Source organism: Rissa tridactyla, chromosome 1, assembly GCF_028500815.1.
Source record: "Rissa tridactyla isolate bRisTri1 chromosome 1, bRisTri1.patW.cur.20221130, whole genome shotgun sequence".
NCBI classification, from domain to species: Eukaryota; Metazoa; Chordata; class Aves; order Charadriiformes; family Laridae; genus Rissa; species Rissa tridactyla.
In genome coordinates, this window is record NC_071466.1 from 136,741,160 (window position 1) to 136,758,594 (window position 17,435).

The 17,435-nt window shown below is 38.3% G+C and overlaps 2 protein-coding genes across 2 annotated transcripts in view; one reads left to right on the top strand and one right to left on the bottom strand.

Moving 5' to 3' along the window:
• SMC1B (structural maintenance of chromosomes 1B) overlaps positions 1-2,896 on the bottom strand; it is a 36,561-nt gene extending 33,665 nt beyond the window's left edge. Inside the window, exons 1-3 of the mRNA XM_054214695.1 lie at positions 2,788-2,896; positions 805-993; positions 144-256 (exon numbers count right to left, since the gene is read on the bottom strand). Of these exons, the coding sequence (XP_054070670.1) occupies positions 144-256; positions 805-993; positions 2,788-2,896 (411 nt within the window). The remainder of the gene's footprint in view (positions 1-143; positions 257-804; positions 994-2,787) is intronic.
• Positions 2,897-3,256: 360 nt separating this feature from the next.
• On the top strand, positions 3,257-16,635 carry RIBC2 (RIB43A domain with coiled-coils 2). Its single transcript, XM_054214708.1, has 7 exons — positions 3,257-3,376; positions 6,818-6,899; positions 8,477-8,821; positions 9,483-9,601; positions 13,607-13,834; positions 15,389-15,555; positions 16,520-16,635. The coding sequence occupies exons 1-7, from the start codon at positions 3,257-3,259 to the stop codon at positions 16,599-16,601; spliced, it is 1,143 nt and encodes a 380-aa protein (XP_054070683.1). The 3' UTR covers positions 16,602-16,635.
• Positions 16,636-17,435: the final 800 nt, after the last annotated feature.

Consider the following 17,435-nt stretch of genomic DNA (forward strand, 5'->3'; position numbering starts at 1 on the left):
ATTATGACCATGGCTGAGGTCAGGAAAAAACATATTGAAGTTAGCTAAGGGTGCCCTCTTTTCTGTCAAATACGTAACTGTGTATTCCCATGAAATAATCCCAGAGGCTTTTATTTTCCTTATGAAGTACCTTAAATGCTCACCTGAAAAATAAGACAGTTCCTAGCTTTGACAAGTATGCCTATTTTTTCAAGCTCAGATACATAAGCAGATCGGCTGATCAATTTATCATTGAAAAAAAATTCAGTACAACTACCTAGAGCAGGAAATAAGAAAAAAAAAATTACTATAAAATGGCTAAAACACAAAATCCATAGGCAAAGAACAAAACTAGTGGAACAATTTAACTGAACAATTTCCTCAAAGAAGAAAATAGATTTCAATTCTTCCCTTAGTCATTTCAATAATTTCATTTTTCTGTATGAAAACTCTAGTTGCATACTTATAAAAGGTATTGACAGCTGCTTAAGTGCTCGTGCCTGCAGCAAGGTGTCAGACCCCATTTTATAGAGCCTACACCACCTACACATTCCAAGTGAAAATCTACTGATCACAGTACGAAGCAAAGAACATATATTAATCACTTGTTTAATTTTCAACTTTGCCCCAGTATGTTTTTTCAACTATAACACTTGGCTGTCAAAATGCTACTGAAGTACCATAAGAAGTATTGCAATACTCATGGGCTTAATCCGCCCAAATACAAAAGAATATTAGACACCTGGAATTCAAAGTGAATATTCTTGGTCTCCATTTTTACACATAAGACAACAGAACTTACATGCAACAGAGCCTAGTACCTACCACGGATAACTCTTGAAAATGTTTTTTCTTCCCCATCTTCTTCACAATATACCATCTTCACACTAGCTGTAGAAGAAACTGGTTTTCCAACATGCGCTCCATGAATAAGTTCTCTAACACTTTTAACTCGCAAATTAGATGCCTTTTCACACAATGCAAAACTAACAGCATCCATTATGTTAGATTTTCCTTCAAAAAATAAAAATTAAAAAAATTGCTTTGACATGGCAGAAATGAAAGTAGGCCCTTGATTAACAATTAACTAAAAAACATATGCATAAATGCAACAGTCTTTATTAATTCTATATTTCATTGAGGAAAAAGTATTGCACATAATAAAGAAACACATTTCTAAGATGTAACACACTGGCAGCAGATAATAAGCCTGTTTGTAATAAAAATCATCACAGAACTAATTTGTTCTTTGTTCAGCCTTGTTGAATAATTTTTTTATATATATATATTGGTTTTTTAAACACAGGCATATCTAAAGGTCCCTACTTAAACTGAGTGAGCAACATCATAATCCTTACTTGGCAGTTTCCTTCATATAACACAGTCAGTGAGGTTTGCTGCATAACCACTCTATCATATAACTAGAACTCCAGTGTTCTAAAGAACACAAGTATTATCCGAGATCCATTCATCACAGCAAAGTTCTCTGATCATACCCCTTAGACAAAAATTCTCTTCACTGAATCCTCTTTTTGCCTTTCCCCTTTAGTCCTGAGCATTTCTGTTGACAGCTCAATTAGTTTCTGCTTTCAACCTTGCTACTTTGGCAATATTTTGACTTATTCTACAAAATATCAGAAAAGAAAGAATACTAGGGGGTAAATAGATGAACAAAAAACTCAATTCAGACATTACACAATATTAACAATTTTTCTTCCTGGATTCATCTATAAAATGTGTTCAGATTTAACTGGAAGAGTACCTGGAAAACATATGCATAATTTTGAGACTTTCCAATTTGAAACAGTGAGGACAGGATGACAAAGAATATGATAATAAAGCTAAGCAAATTATTTACATACATAGAACTCACTTTAATTAGATAAGCAAAGAAACAACGTGATCTAAAAATCTAACTCACGAACTTAATCATTAACAGACTGGGAAAACTAAGACCAAATGCTAAGCCCCTTGTGGCTCTTTGTTAGGACAGCCCTCACCTCCTATCGTATTGTTCTCTGGCATATAAAAGATAAAATCCCATTTGTTGAATGGAACTTTCAAAAGAAGTGAATCAAATTTTAAAAAGTTCCAGCACCCATAGTATAACAATGTGGAGTCCATTCTACAAGTGGAGGCTGTTGCACGCTAAATTAGAGCTATTACCATCCTGCAAAGCTACTCTTTCCCAGAGGCATTTACTCACACAGCAAATACCACAGACTCAAATCAAGAAGGAGCTTTCCATTACTACAATTTACAATCCAGAGTATTAAAGTAAAACCATCTTTATGTGACATTACTAAGCTGAACTACAAACTGGAGTAGCACAGGCAAGGTGTGCTGTTTGCAAACCACTCATTCTACAATGGCTGGAAAGAACAGAGAAGACAACTAGAAATGTAAATTCCTTCAGCCACCCTGCCTCTGTCCTTCCATGCTGGAAAAACCTATACTTTCAGTTAAAGAAGCAATGGCAGATCAGGAGCCTCCAAAACTTTGCCTGTGCTGCCGCTCCCTCGGGTGCATATGAAGAGACTTTAAACAGGCCCGTAAGTCTTTAATTCCCCTCCTCAAAGCCCTGCAACTCTACTCCTCCGTGGGCAAGCTATCACCACCTATGCAGTGCAGCCATCCTGGCCTTATTCTTGGGCCTGCACCCATGTAGCTATTACTTCCTCCTTGTCAGGCCCAGGGTGTTCACAGAAAAGACACAGCAAATACCCCAAAATGGAAACCTAAATCCTGATGAGGAAGCAGGATTACCTACCACCTGCTGACCCCTCCTCCCACCCCCCAGCCTGCTACCTGATCCATTGGGCCCGATGATGCAGTTGAACCTCATGAAGGGGCCGATAAGCTGCTGCCCCCGCCATGACTTGAAGTCCTTCACCACCAGCAGCTTCAGGTAACCCATCCCTGCACCACCGGGCGAGGCGGCACAGAGACCGGTAGCCCGTGAACTCCCCCCACCAAGATTTAAATAACCAACGAGCGTATTTTACTAATTTATTTTCTGGGGGAGGTAAAACCCCCTCCGCTTGCCCTCGACCCCCCAACCCCGCCTCTCCCCTCAGCAGGCGGCAACACCACACCCGCAATGACCGCCCGCCTCGCGCTCCTGGCCACACGGCCCGGCCACCCTCTCCGCGCGGAGGGGGCGGGGGAAGCGGGGAGGGGGCGGGGCTCCCGTTGCCACGGCGACCCGCTGTGTTTGCCCCGGCGGCGGGCGCTTCTGCCGGGCCGCGCTTCGCTCCCGGTCGCCCTTCTCGGCGCCATGAGCTGGCCGGGGCTGCAGCGGGAGCTGCGGGAGGAGGCCGCCGCCCTGGAGTGGCGGCGGCAGCGGGAGCTGCAGCGGCAGAGCCGCATCTTCAACGCGCGAGTCCGGACCATCGGGGTGAGGGCGCGGCCCAAGCCCCCGGCGCAGCGTGGGAAGGGATGGCGCCACCCCACCCCCCCTCCACCCTGCTGCGATATGTCGTCCTGAGGAGACCGGTCTAAAGCGGGGGGGACCCCTGGGGCAGACTGGGGTAGGGGGGGTGATGCAGCCGCCCCAGCGGTTGCGGGGAGCGCGCGCCCCCTCAGCGCCTTCTAAGTGCTTGCGAGCACGCGCGGTCCCGGGTAAAGGCGGGAAACCGGGAGAAAACGCCCTGGTGGGTCTTTTAGAGGGCTGATGAGGCGCTTTGAAAAAGTTGTGCTGGTGAAAGCGACTTGAGATTCTCCGGGTATTGTCAACACTTATTTTTGGCAGCTGTTGCTAGAGTTTGTTTGTGTGTGAGAGAGCACGAGGGGGACTTGTGTCTCGATGCTATAGGGTTCAAAGGCAAGATTTCATTTTTCCTTAATAGGAAGGAAAGATCAAGACCTGTGTTTCAGTGTCTGTGTAGGAGTTTAATGTAGCATGCATGTAGTGTGGCCAGCAGGACCAGGGAAGTGATTGTCCCGCTGTACTTGGCACTGGCGTGGTTGCATCTCGAGTACTGTGTTGAGTTTTGGGCCCCTCACTACAGGAGGGACTTTGAGGTACTGGAGCATCTCCAAAGAAGAATAGTTAAGCTGGTGAGGGCCCTAGAGAACAAGTCTTACGAGGAACAGCTGAGGCAATTGGGGTTCTTTAGCCTGGAGAAAAGGAGGCTGAGGGGAGACCTTATCGCTCTCTACAGCTACCTGAAAGGAGGCTGTAGCCAGGTGGGGGTTGGTCTCTTCTCCCAAGTAAGAAATGATAGGACAAGAGGAAATGGCCTCAAGTTGCACCAGGGGAGGTTTAAAGTGGATGTAAGGAAAAATTTCTTCACAGAAAGGGTTACCAAGCATTGGAACAGGCTGCCCAGGGAAGTGGTGGAATCAACATCCCTGGAGGTATTTAAAAGACATGTAGACATAGTGCTGAGCGACATTGATTATTGGTGTTTTGGCAGTGCTAGGTTAACGGTTGGACTTTGGAAGAGACAACTTCAAGATCATCAACAAAAACGATTCTGTGATTCTGTGCTTTGCTTTGGGGTAAGCCAGAATCCTTGCGGACTCAGCTCACGCAATGGGGTGTAAATAAATAAGTGGTTTTTACCTTTCTGCGGTGCAGATACTTCCCTCATCTGTTTCTCACTAGAAGCTAGAATCGGTGCTGTGAGAGATTTATTGCTGAAAGGGATCCTGCAGTTGGTTCCTAGTTTGCATCAGGCAAAATAGGACATATCCATCAGGCCATGTTTATGTATATGGAATTAATTGATGTGTCTGATTTTTCCTGACAATGTAATATAGAAATTCTCAACTAATGAAAATCGGTATTTCTCTATGTACTTTATTGAGCAATACTGAAGTACACCGTCTGAAGGTCTTTCTCAAATACTTTAGCAGAACTAACTATCAGACAGGTTTTGATAGGTCCATTTACATGAGACAAACATCTAAAATGAAGGAGAGCCCGTTGGAGAAATTTAGTAAATATTTTGATTCATGTCATTTGATGTACCTTATTGCTTGGCTGAACAATGACTGCTGACAGAAGGGGCTATTCTTTTACTTTGATCTTAGGCCAAGTCCAAAGCATGAAGAGTCACAAATTTATACAGAGATATACTACATCAGCATTTCTGATGTGGATTTAGATTCTTTGCTTTCTCACTGTCTTTCTCACCAGTTTAGCTGAGCAGCTATCTCTAACAAAATTAAAAATTCAAGGCAATATTTGATTTAGAGCACAAATCCTTTTGATTGACTTTTAAATTGAGTAGTTTAAAAACATGGAGATAATATACTGACTGGAAAGCAGAACAGGAACTGAGATTTTGGTTTTTCTCCTTGACTAGTTTTATTATTACTTTGACTTCTGTATCTGTTTCCTCATCTGAGTAATGGAAAAGTAAGATACCGCTCTCTTCACTTAGAGTTTTAAGAGTTTATCCTCAGTCAATCAGTAATTTCCCAAGAGTTCAGATGAGTAGTCCAAATGAAAAATTACTTTCCATTTATATATGAACTATTATACATAAATACAAGTAGATTAAAAATTAGCTGCTTCAAACTGTTCATAGTAAGGGATTTATTATTTTAATGCTTAAAAGTTAAATCTGTAGCTTAATGGGACTAGGAATGGTTGTTTTAGGGATCTATTCTTGTCAAGTGAAAGCTGCTCAAAAGGGGGAGAGCTGATAGTGTAGCTGAATTTACACACACAAGTCTCACAATGACTCACCTGTATTATTGCCAGAAGTTACTAATGGAGTCATATTGAATTTCTCTTAACAGGGTTTCCTATAGTACAGTGAAAGCTTGGTTTCCCAAGTGAGACCTCTAAATGAGTTGATATGTATGCCCACAACTCCATTGTTTTTGGACAATTATACCCTATAGAATTTTTTATGCTTTCACTCCTGCTTACAGATGTACCTCTTTGCCTGATTGGTATAGTCAGTAGTCCTTTACAGCATTAACATATATTTTCAGCCATGATCTGTTTAGGTCTTTCTGTCTTGAATAGTTTTTAGTCAAAGGCTATCAAAATAGTTTACCAGTTTCTTGAAGAATTTTCATTGTTTTTTGATAAATCTTTCAAAGACATTAAGTGACTTGACCAGTGAAACAAAAAAGAAGAAATAAAATCCATGTTTCTGACTATTAGTTTGCCACCTTCTGTAGACAAATACGGGACCCGATTCTTTTGCCTAAAATGTAGGTGGCTGCTATTATGCCTTGCTCAGCTACCCCTCTCCAGGGATGTGACTATTACGGATTGTATCCGTCAGCTGATTGTAGATGTCCGCACGTATCTCAAGTGGCACTGAATATTGCATTTTGTCAAACAGGTGAATCTCACACTCTATCAGATAGGACTGGAAAATTTCTTTCTGTTCCCTGTTATTTCTTCAATGTACTTATAGTGAACAATCTGTATTTTTTTCAAATCTGAACTGTTACAACTTCCTGTCATCTTGACTGTCAAAATACTTACCCACTTTATAAATGAAAGCAAAAAAAAAACTCCACCAAAACTAAGTAAAAATGCCAGATATGATGGGGAAAACATGTTCTGTATAATGCAGCTTAAAATGTTTACATTTATAGCTCTAAATATCATGTAAATGTTGTGTTTTGTTCTGATTTGGTAGAAGAATATATCTATGATTATTAAAAGAAAGCAAACAAATAAGAATTTTGCTGTTTCTGGATTTTCTTTTTATATTGCCTACATTAAATAGAGATGTATATATATTCTGTTGGTAGTGGTTTTATATCTATCTCGTACAACTGTGAATCAATTCAGCTTGACAATGCCTGTTTTTAATCATTCAAACATAGTATCTCTTAAAGAGCTGCTTTTTTTTCACTTTAATAGGTTGATAAAGATGCACTGGATACCCAGGTCAAGGACAGGAAAATTCAAGAAGCAGCTGAAAAAGCACGAAATGAAGAACTTGGTATATTCATAGATACTTTGATATTTCTGTGAAGAGTTAAATGTAATTTACCATCTGTTTCCTGCTTGCTTTTTCTCTTCAAGTACTTAAAACTGCCATATTTATTTCCAAATGGAGCCTGTCTCCTTGAGTCTTGCTATATATCTCTATCTATATAAATCTATCCGTCAAGATATATATAGATATGTATTTATGTATATATATATAAAAGTACAATCAAAGGCTTTTCTCTAAATTCAGACATACAAACCGAATACCATAATATGTAGTCTTATTTATGCTCATACATTTGCAATGGTACAGTATCTGTTTTCCTCAGTATCTGAAGATTTATATTGAGATGATTAAATTGGTATACATTTCCTAATAGTCCAGAATTTTCAGTGTTTTCTTCTAATAAGTGTTAATGAATAGCATTGTTCAGAGACCTGAAGATAAGGGAGCATTTAAAAAAAACTTAATTACTTAATGCTGTTCTTTTCAGAATAGTAGTCGCAAATTTGTTTGATTGCTTTCTTGTAGAGTAAGCCCATGTTCTGTCCGGTCATTCTTCTATAGAATATCTAGATCTATAGAATCCTCTATGGATTATTATTGCTCCAGGCATGAGTCAGGTACAACAGGGCAGTAAGTAAGAGCCACTGCCGAATCAGAACACATAGCCACACAAATATTTCAGCCGTGTCCCCCGACCTCAAAACCCTTTGTGGCCCTCTGTGTTAGGAATGCTTTCCTGTGGTATCATGTGAAAAGGTCCTACAGACTCAGCGCTCTGTGGGTTTCAAGAAGAGCTGGAATGGAGCTGCCAACTTCCATGCTGTGCTTCTGCGTCTGCTTGTGATTTCCCTGGCAGAATACCTGTCAGACTTTGACTCCCAGGAAACTGCCAGAAGCAATGTGTAGTCTGGCAGCAGAGCAAACAACGTTTTCTTGTGAATTATATTTAAATGGCAAGAATGGCGAGTTTTGGATGGTTTTTTTTGTTGTTGATTGTTTATTTCTCTTTAAAACTAAATCAATTACAGCATTTTGATTAAATGGACAAGAGCTATTAAGTTCTTCACAAACTGTTAGTGCCACTCAGTTCGTTTAGTGCTATGGTTAGAAAAATTATTGGAACTATGGAACAACTATCTATATTCATTTCATTGGGAGCCCAATATTTTTTTTCTTAATAAGCAACTTAATGTATTTCACTTGTAAACTAAAAGTAAATGGGAAGAATTAGTATACAGTACACTTCATGTGCTACTGCAAGTTTTAATCAAATGAAACCTCATAGTTTTACAAGTATTTATTATTGCTTTTGTTTCACATGCATATATTTCATTGTAATATTAATAAGATAATTGATTCCCAAAAAACTGAAAGTATTTTATAAGTAAATATTATTAACATTAGAGTGTTTCCTGGGCTGATACTCATAGATAAAATACTCTTTCCTAAATTATAAAAGTTTGAAGACTTATATGCTATTTATTCCTCTTCAAAGTTTTATTTTCCATCTTACATATGCACTTCCATGATACATGTGCACTTCTAAGAAGTGTATTTTCATTGTGTTCTTTTTTCTGTAGCTAATGAAATGAAGCAAAATGACAAGATAATGTGTATGTTAGAAGAACGACAGAAAAATGATATCAGAAACATAAATAAGGCTATCACTGAATTTCAGAAGAATTTTCAGAAGCCAGAAACAAGACGTGAATTTGACCTGTCTGATCCGCAAGCCCTAAAGAAGGATAAACCTGCTCGACTTTCGGATGATGATCCTCGATGTACTGTATCTGGCTTGCAGAAGTTTATGGGCGAAGACTTAAACTATAACCAGAGGATGAAATTTCAAAAGGAGCAGTTAAGAGAGTGGTCTCTTCAGCAACAGAGAGACTGGAAGAATGCATTAGCTGATCAAAAAGTTGCAGGTAACAAAAGAAGATAACACAATTTTAATTTGCTTTTTCTGAAATTCTGGTGTATCTGACAAAACTCTGGTGTAGCCTATTGTGTCAGAGTCTGACATAGCAGTATTTTAGTATATTCAGCATTTGGCTTTTAGTCGAAAAATCCTGCAGCAGTTTTCACTTCACAAGCTTTAATGTATTCAATATGTCACTTAAGAAATCTGTATGTAATAACATGATGATTTCATTTCTGTTTTACGCCTCAAATGAAGTATCAGAGCATTCTGAAAAACCATCCATGTTTTGCATGGTAGATGGTATGTTTTACTTCATCAGACCAAATTGTCCAATCTTTACTGTTCCAGAGCAGAAAAAATAATGCTGATTTTCCTTTAACTTGTCATGAAACATTTTTTTCTGCATAACAGGCTTTAACATACTCTTTCATTTTAACTTTAACTGTTAAGAGAAGATTGGTTACCTAATAAACTGATTTCATGAGTCACCTGAGATTCCTAGATGTAAAGCTTTGGTGGTAGGATTTGGAAATAGTTATGTAATTCAGCCTACTGTATCTGTAGCTCCTCTGTCTCTCTCTGTCTCTCTCTGTTTTATAGTGTCTTACTCACATGGCACATCATGCCCATGAATATTGACTAAATTTCATTTTAATCTACTTTAGATGATCTTTATGACAAGAATAGGATTGCACTTGACCAAAAGACTATGGAGCAACAACGGAAAGAAGAAGAAAACAGGCGTGCTGTTTGTGCAGCTACTAAAGATTTCAATAGAACCCAGGTAAATTAATGTAGGGTTTGATGATTTATTTTTAAAAAATGTGGAGTCACAGAAGGAAAACAAGATGAGCAAAAGTACAATGAGTAATGACGAATGATGTTTTCACAGAGGTTTCTTAGCAGCTAACTTCCAAAGTTGTTTCAGTAATTGGAAGATAGAATTTATTCACTTTGTCCTCTGCAAGGATCTAGCTGTTCTCTATGAGTTACCCTCTGTCAAAGATCCCCCTCCTGGTTCTCAGCTTGCTGACTAGAGGGCAGCAACAACTCTCCAGTCTCTCAAGGACTTGTAGTCTGTCGATCAGGGTACAGCAAAAGCCTCCTATGCTTCCTTCTGGTTTTATATCAGTCACTGGACAATCTTATCTGTGTCCGCCTGCTTTTCTTTTTGCTTGTGTGGACACATTACTGCCAGTAGCTTTTTGTCTTTATTGCTTATGTTAATTCCCCAGAACCACTGGTTTTGGCACTTTGACTACTTCCTTGGTATTTGTGTACCTGTCTCTTGGTTGTTTAGCAAGCGTGCTTTGGAACCTATTGAAACATGATATGAACCTTTATCTGTCTTAGTACCATTATCTGTCATGCTCCAGCCCTTTATCTTACGGTACAGATTTTTTTTTCCGTTCAGCTTGTACTTACAGCTCAAAGGACAAGATGGATGCTGTTAGTTTGGTTAAACTATATTTGGAGTGAATTAGCTTAAATTTATTAAATCACATCAAAATAAGTCACATTTAAATTACCTACATCAAGTATGGTATCTTTTGCTTTAAGTATGTAAGCATGCAGATCTTTTTGTAAGTGTTGCTTGAGCATTTCAAGGTACATTTGGTGTATAATTTTGTTTATAGATAGCCCAAGGTAATTGAAAAGGCTTTTACTTCTTGAAGTCATGGATGTTGAACCATATTTTATACAAATAGCCACAAAAGTACCCTAAATGGCTGGTGCACTTAGGGTAGTGGTAGTATCCCAAATAATTGTTGTCATACCGATTGATTCCATGTAAAAATTCCTGATTTTGTGACAGGGTTTGGGAATGGGATGGTTTTGTGGTTTTTAATGTTTGGGCATATACATTCTATTTGCCTTGCGTGCATAGTAAATATCAAAAAAAGACTTGCTCTTTGCTTTTTCTAACGTAAGGCCATGATAATGGAGATTGGGGCAACAGTCTCCTCTTATTTTCTGCTGTCCCTTGCTGTGTTGTATAGATTTGAGTTACAGCTTGCAGCTCTTTGTCTTTCTTCCTAACATAGTTAGTTAAGACCACAATACTGTTTTCAGCATTTCCTTAATTTGCTGAATGGTTGAGAAAATCTCTTCTTTTTCCCTGAAATGATGTGCTGGCACAGTTGCTGCTTTTCTGTATTAAAGATGCTACCCAGAGATTTCAGGTCGCCTGTCCTTTCAGTGTTCTTGTCTTTAAGAGAAAGCCATGTTACAGAGGCATTTTCTGTACATCTCTTTCCCAAGAGAGAAAACTAGGGCATTCAGCCTAAGGATGAACTTCACAGAAGAAATCTCTTGATCTGACCTCAGATGCATCAAACAGAAGTCTTCAGCAGTTTCAGCATTCTGAGTAGCCAGTTTGAAGACCTTAACCACTTGAGGGTGCAGTCTGACACTGCGTTTTTCTCTACCCACATCTGCTCTATCTGTCAGTGACTGCCAAAAGAGCTTTTTCTTGTTCCCTACGTTTCATTCCACTTTTTCTGCTGCGCAGAAATCTAATGATCACAAAGCTTCAGGATGTGTTAGATCACTTCTCAAATCCAAAAGAAAATGAATTCTGGTCTAGAATGAGAGACTGATAAATGTGACTGAGAGGAGTGAATGCGCAGTCTGAGGTAGCAGTAAAGGAAGGGAGAAAGCAAACCCACCCTTTCTAAGGCAACCCACAGTTACTGTAGTTTGGATAAAGTATAATATGGAAATACATCGTCAGAGAGGAAGAAATTTCCTAGAATTTAATTTTGGATCAATCATTATCTCTGTGGCCATCATCTGTAATCCTTAAGGTTGCCAGTATTTTTAGGGAATGTAAAAAAAAGATTATTCTTTTTTTAAAAAAAAAAACAACCCAAACAAAAAAACCGCAAACATAAAACCCAGTAAGTAATGTACTCCAGGAGAAATGTTTTTTGGTCAATCTGCTAGTCAATTGGTAAAGAATTCCAGCAGATGACTGAAAGTAGGATATCTCAGTTCATCACAGCCTGTCTTCATTACAGGATTTGATGTTGCCGCCCCCTGTGACAGTGGTTCAGCTTCCTCTGCTTACTAACGACTTTATTGCTGACAAGCTTATTGCTAAGGGTTCTTTTTGTTCTTATGGAATTAATTAGCAGGACAATTAACTGATTATGTGGTACCATATTTCCCAGTGGTGAAGGGTCCTGTACTGTAAGCATTTTAAGTGTGTGTAGTTTCTAGAAAATTGGTGCTTTTTTTAATTAACGCTCAGATTTTCTCTCACCTTAGTATGCGTTAACCAGGAATACCAACATTGCTTTTGTCTTTGGTATGAGAGAAGACCTTTACTACTAGCTTGAACTGTCAGTTTTTCCTTCTGAAATCATTCATACATAAGTAGCAATCACTTTAATTTGCCAGCCAGGTAACAGAAATGAAGGCTACCCAGAGTCCTGACTAGAATATACATTTTTTGCTTCTTTTGGTGTGATTGTGATTCCATAGCAGAATCTTACTGTTGCAGAAAGAGGTTCTTCAGCAAGGATAATAACACTTGGGAATGCACAGTTTAGCAGTACAGCGGTAGATAGACTGATTGTGTTCTTGAAATCAGAAAGAAAGTTTCTTCTCATTTTATATAGCACAGGACTTGAATCCTTTCCAAGATACTTTGTAGATAATGTTAAGAAAATGAGAGGCTGTGATTACAGAGGATCTCTAAGTTAATGACCTCATATTTATAGGCTTGTTAGATTTAAGAAAATCGGCAAGAAAAGTAAAGAGCTGTTCTACTTAACTTGCAAAGTGAATATTCTCAAGCCAGTGATTTTTGAACAGAGCATGAGACAATCTTGGACAAACCAGAGAGATAAGTATCCATTGATCTGTTGCAGTCAAGATATATGTGTAAAGCTACATATGCAAGGGACAGGTCTGGCAACCTGTGCTCTTTGTGCCCTAGCAAGAAGGACATTACCTATCCTCTGTCCAGATGGAAGCTGGCACTGTGCATTGTTCCAGATGGTTCAGTTTACGCATTATGGAAGAATGAGACAGGATTAGAACTGGATGATGTATAGCATTATCATTTTCTCCAAATAAGTTTACTTAGTCGAATTCTTTTTTGGAAGGTAATTACTTTAAAATAAAATCATCATATTTGCTTTTGGAAGTTTTGTAAGGGGAAAATTTCCTCTGAATAGGAGACTATGACCTTATAGTGGACATTAGGAACAGTGGTTTCCATAGGAAATGCAAATTATGATTTCTAATACTACAGATATGTTCACATAATATGATTCAAGTTTGCATTTTGTATCAGCAAAGGGAACAGATTCAAGGCTGCATCTTCAGGCTTAACGTAGGCATCTCCTATCTGTTTGTTTGTTTGCTTAACTATGCTCTCTACGTAGATTTCATATGTAATATATACCAAGGCTAGTGATTCAAGATTGTAAATTTATATCATAAATTTCTTCCATGTTGTGTCTGGCCTTCAAATATCAACTGGTATTTGCTTGTGGATAAATGTGAAATTATTTTTATTTAATTCTGGCTTTTCTTATAAAAAAAATTATTTTTCCCCAAACTACCTGCTGTATCTGATATGACAAAATTAAAGAAAGGTATTCAGTTAGATATTAAATCTTAGTCAATAGGACCATGATCACAGTATTCCTATGTCATGCTGTTGACAACTGTATGCAAGTTGGAAAGAAATCTATTGTGATGCGCTAACTTTGTTGCATCCCTTAGTTAATATTTTCTCTTGGAAAAATTATCGGTTCCCTGCTTTCACTGAATTTAGGCTGCTGAAATAGCTGAGAGAAAGAAGTTGGAAAAGTATCAAAAAATGAAGGATGACATGGATGAAATTTCCAGCCTTCTTCAAGGAGACTTACTTTCCGAAAACCCTGAACAAGCAGTCAGTTCCTTTGGTAGACATCGTGTGATCACAGATCGATGGAAGGGAATGAATCAGGATCAGCTGATGGCAATCCGTTACTCTCAACAGCAACAAGTTCTGGAGAAACTGGTATTTCAGCTTCTGTGCATATTCCGTATTCCTGGTTTTCATAATATTATAGTTTGTAGAAGAAAATATTGTTTGCCCTGCGTGTCCCATTGTGAGACTGTTTTCTGTTGACCTGAATTTTACCCAAACTTTAATTAATCAAACTGAACACAGTGTCTCTGAAGCAGCTGGGAAATGTCATGGAGCAGCAGGAGCAGGCTGGAGCCCTGGGGTTGGACTGGGAAGAAGGTTGCTGTGGAGCCCAGGGCCAAGGGGACTGGCCCAGCTGGGGAGCAAGGTCCTGCACTGCCTGAGAGCCAGGCTTCATGGTACAGTTTAGGACTTGGGACTGCATGAGCAGTTCCTGCAAGGGATGAGCAGGAGTGGGCTGCTCCACAGGGGAAGAAGAGCCAGGAGCTGAGGGTGAGAGCAGGGCAGGCCAGAGTATTGTTCTTATGCTCAAGGGTACTCGAGCAAGACAAACAGAGCAGGTCCAGTGATGCTACTTATGCATATTTTGTAGTCTTAAGAGTTCATGAATGCAACGGAATTTCCTTTCTATCATACCACACAAATATGAGCCATGCTCTGGGATGAAATGACAATAGAAAAACTAAATGTCAATAACGGTTAAAAGGTGTATGGAAGCAGGCAGTCAAAATGAAGAAATCTACCCTTCCTATGCAGTCACAAGTGTGCAGGCCTAGGTATTGTGAAGTAGGAAGCTACTTACCTCGTTCAGCGTAGAGGCTGGATTCATAACAGCTAATGAATAGCTATTAAATTTTATTTTTTATTCTCTACAATACCTTTTGCTACACCATGTCTTACCTACTGCTGTTATTAAAGCTGAAGGTAGAACTGTCATTTTCCCGGCTCTCTTATGACCCTGAAGTGAACACATTCAAGTAGTTAAGCTAGCAGAAAATGAACCCCATCGAGAAAAGTGAGGGTTTTTTCAGGCTTGGTTTCTTGAATCAGTTAAATGTGATGTCAGGGAAGTGAGGTACAATATAATGGAGTAGAGGAAAAAACGGTTTGGATTTACTTATCTGGTCTTGATGGCTCAGTTATTACACTCAGTTACCTGTATTATAAGTCATAATGATGACTACTAACTTCTGACCTCAAGAAGTTACAACCCTTCCTAACAAGAACTTTAAAAAAAATAAAATTAAAAAATCTGTCTTGCTGCTCTGTGTTTTTAGAGAGCTAGTATGTCAGAAAGAAATAGTAATCTACTGCTTAACTTCTGCCAGGCAGCAGATCCTAATTTTCATACCTCGTGCAGAGTTAGGACTGTCTTGCTACCTGGAAAAGGATAGCCGTGCAGAGTTAGGACTGTCTTGCTACCTGGAAAAGGATAGCTTTCTCATCTGCAGTATCTTACCTCTACCTAATGCGTGGGCTTCTACCTGGTTTGGAAGTGGTTACTTTTTCTCCCTATTTCAAATGCTTCCCCTAGTGTTCAATAAAGGCGAGCAAGTTTGTTTGGATGAATTTACCAATGGGACTTTATATAGACTGTTTCATCTTTGAATGAAGAGAAAATGAAGCATTTTTTCATTCTCATAGAGACTAAAAGAGGAAGAACGCCAAAGAGATGCTGAATGGGACAGGCAAAGTATACAGGTTGCAAGAGCACAGTTGGTTTTAGAGAGGCATCAACGACGACAGAATCGGGAACGCCGCCAGGCTTTAGATAACATAAACGCAGAGCTATCTCAGGAGCAGAAATCAAAGTAAGTACCAAAAGAGTTTTCTTCTTTTCAAATAAAACACTTCACCATTAACACAATACCTTGGCTGTCAAAGAGCTTTTTTACTTGTATTGTTTATTACTTTTTTAATACACTTGTTACAAGTTTATACTTTTAAAAAAATCAACAATTCAGCTTAAGTATGTTTTTCAGTGCTATTTAAACATCTTCAAAGAGTAGGTTATGATTGTTACTGACTTACATGTACGAATTAGTAGCTGGAATTCTTAAAAGTTTTACACTGACAACAGATAGTTTATATAGATAGCAAAACGGAGAATAAATATAATTAACTATTTTATTTTATTATCAGGTGTAAAACAGTACATGTTTCTTTAATTTACCTTAGTTTTCTGAAACAAAAAAGGATGGATACCAGTAGAACTGTCAGTTTCTGATAGCTCAGGGTTAAGCTAATGGCACAAATGGAGCTTTTTCATTATGTATGACAAAAGTAGGTGATACTTTAGCTAATTAGCGGATGTGTCTTGGTGGACAGGTCTTTTGTCTGCTCTAATGGGAAAGGACAAAGATAATATGTGAAGGGAAAAAAATAATCAAACTAAGTCATTCAGTGTTCTATTCTTCCAGTCTTTTTTTTTCTTTTTTTTCATCATGCATGCATGCATACATACATTTTGCAAAAGAATTTCAAGTGCCTGATGCTTTCCTATTAGGAAAGCAAAAATTCAGAATTGTGTTGATCTAGTTTTTCACTGTGAGATTTTTGAAAGTTTATTTTACGATGAAAAAAAATTTGCTATTTTGGGACATGGCATACATTTTGGAGAAAAAATATCTAATTAAATGAAATTCCATTTCTAATAATTCTGAATTTTATGAGCATTTATGAGTGTTTATGCATTACATCTTCCGGTGTCTCAGGTTACTTCTATATTATAATGAGAAAACACTTACTAACTGCATTTTTTTAATTTATTGCTAGGAACATTTATCTTAAAGAAGAAGCATATTCAAATTTTCCAACAAGCCAGTATTACGCACAGTTTAATACAACCAGCCGATGACATTCTGGATAATCAACCTGAAATATACAGAAGTATGTAGACATATTAAAATTTTTAATTGAGTAATCCCATGTTTTATTATTTTTATCTGTTCCCTATCCTGTTCAAACAGTGCACTCAAACTAAAGGACAGTCTGCTAGGCCACATCTGTTCGAAGAAGAGAAAAACATTGTAATAATTTCTAAACTTGGTTGTTTTTCTAAAAAGTACTAATTCAGTAGTAGGTTGTTTGACTACTGTGTCTCAGGCTTAACTGTAATATTTACATTATCCATGGCTTTAGAAATCGATTTCTGGGAAGGAATCACAATTTAAAATACAATGCTACTTTATGCAACTTGGTCAGAGGGGAATGCTGCCTGATCACAAGTGATGCACACTTAGCAGATTCTATGTGAGGGAATAAAAATGGCCTAGGTAGAAAGTTTTGGTTTTGTTTGTTTGTGTTTTTGTTTTGTTTGGTTTTGGTTTTTAAAAGCAAAAAAAGCAGCCAGACACAAAATGGACAAGTTGGTCAGAAATACTGCCTTTATTTCTTGAATATTAGGAATAAGATGATTTCGATATTTACCAAGGTGATTTTAGCATCAAGGTATGACACAAAAATGGAATGTGTGTTATTTTAAGTGGACAAAAAGTATGAGGGGAAAGTATTCCTACATACACCATCACTTGTTAGAAATAACAGAGAAAATTTAAGGGTAGTGTGCCTCTGAAGAAGAGGGAGAGAAGAGGAAGAGTTTACAGATGTGATGGAAGAGGGGGGAAAAAGCAGGCATGTACCAAACAAAATCAAGGAGAAAAATCTCAGCTTGTGCAGGGTAATTCAGGGA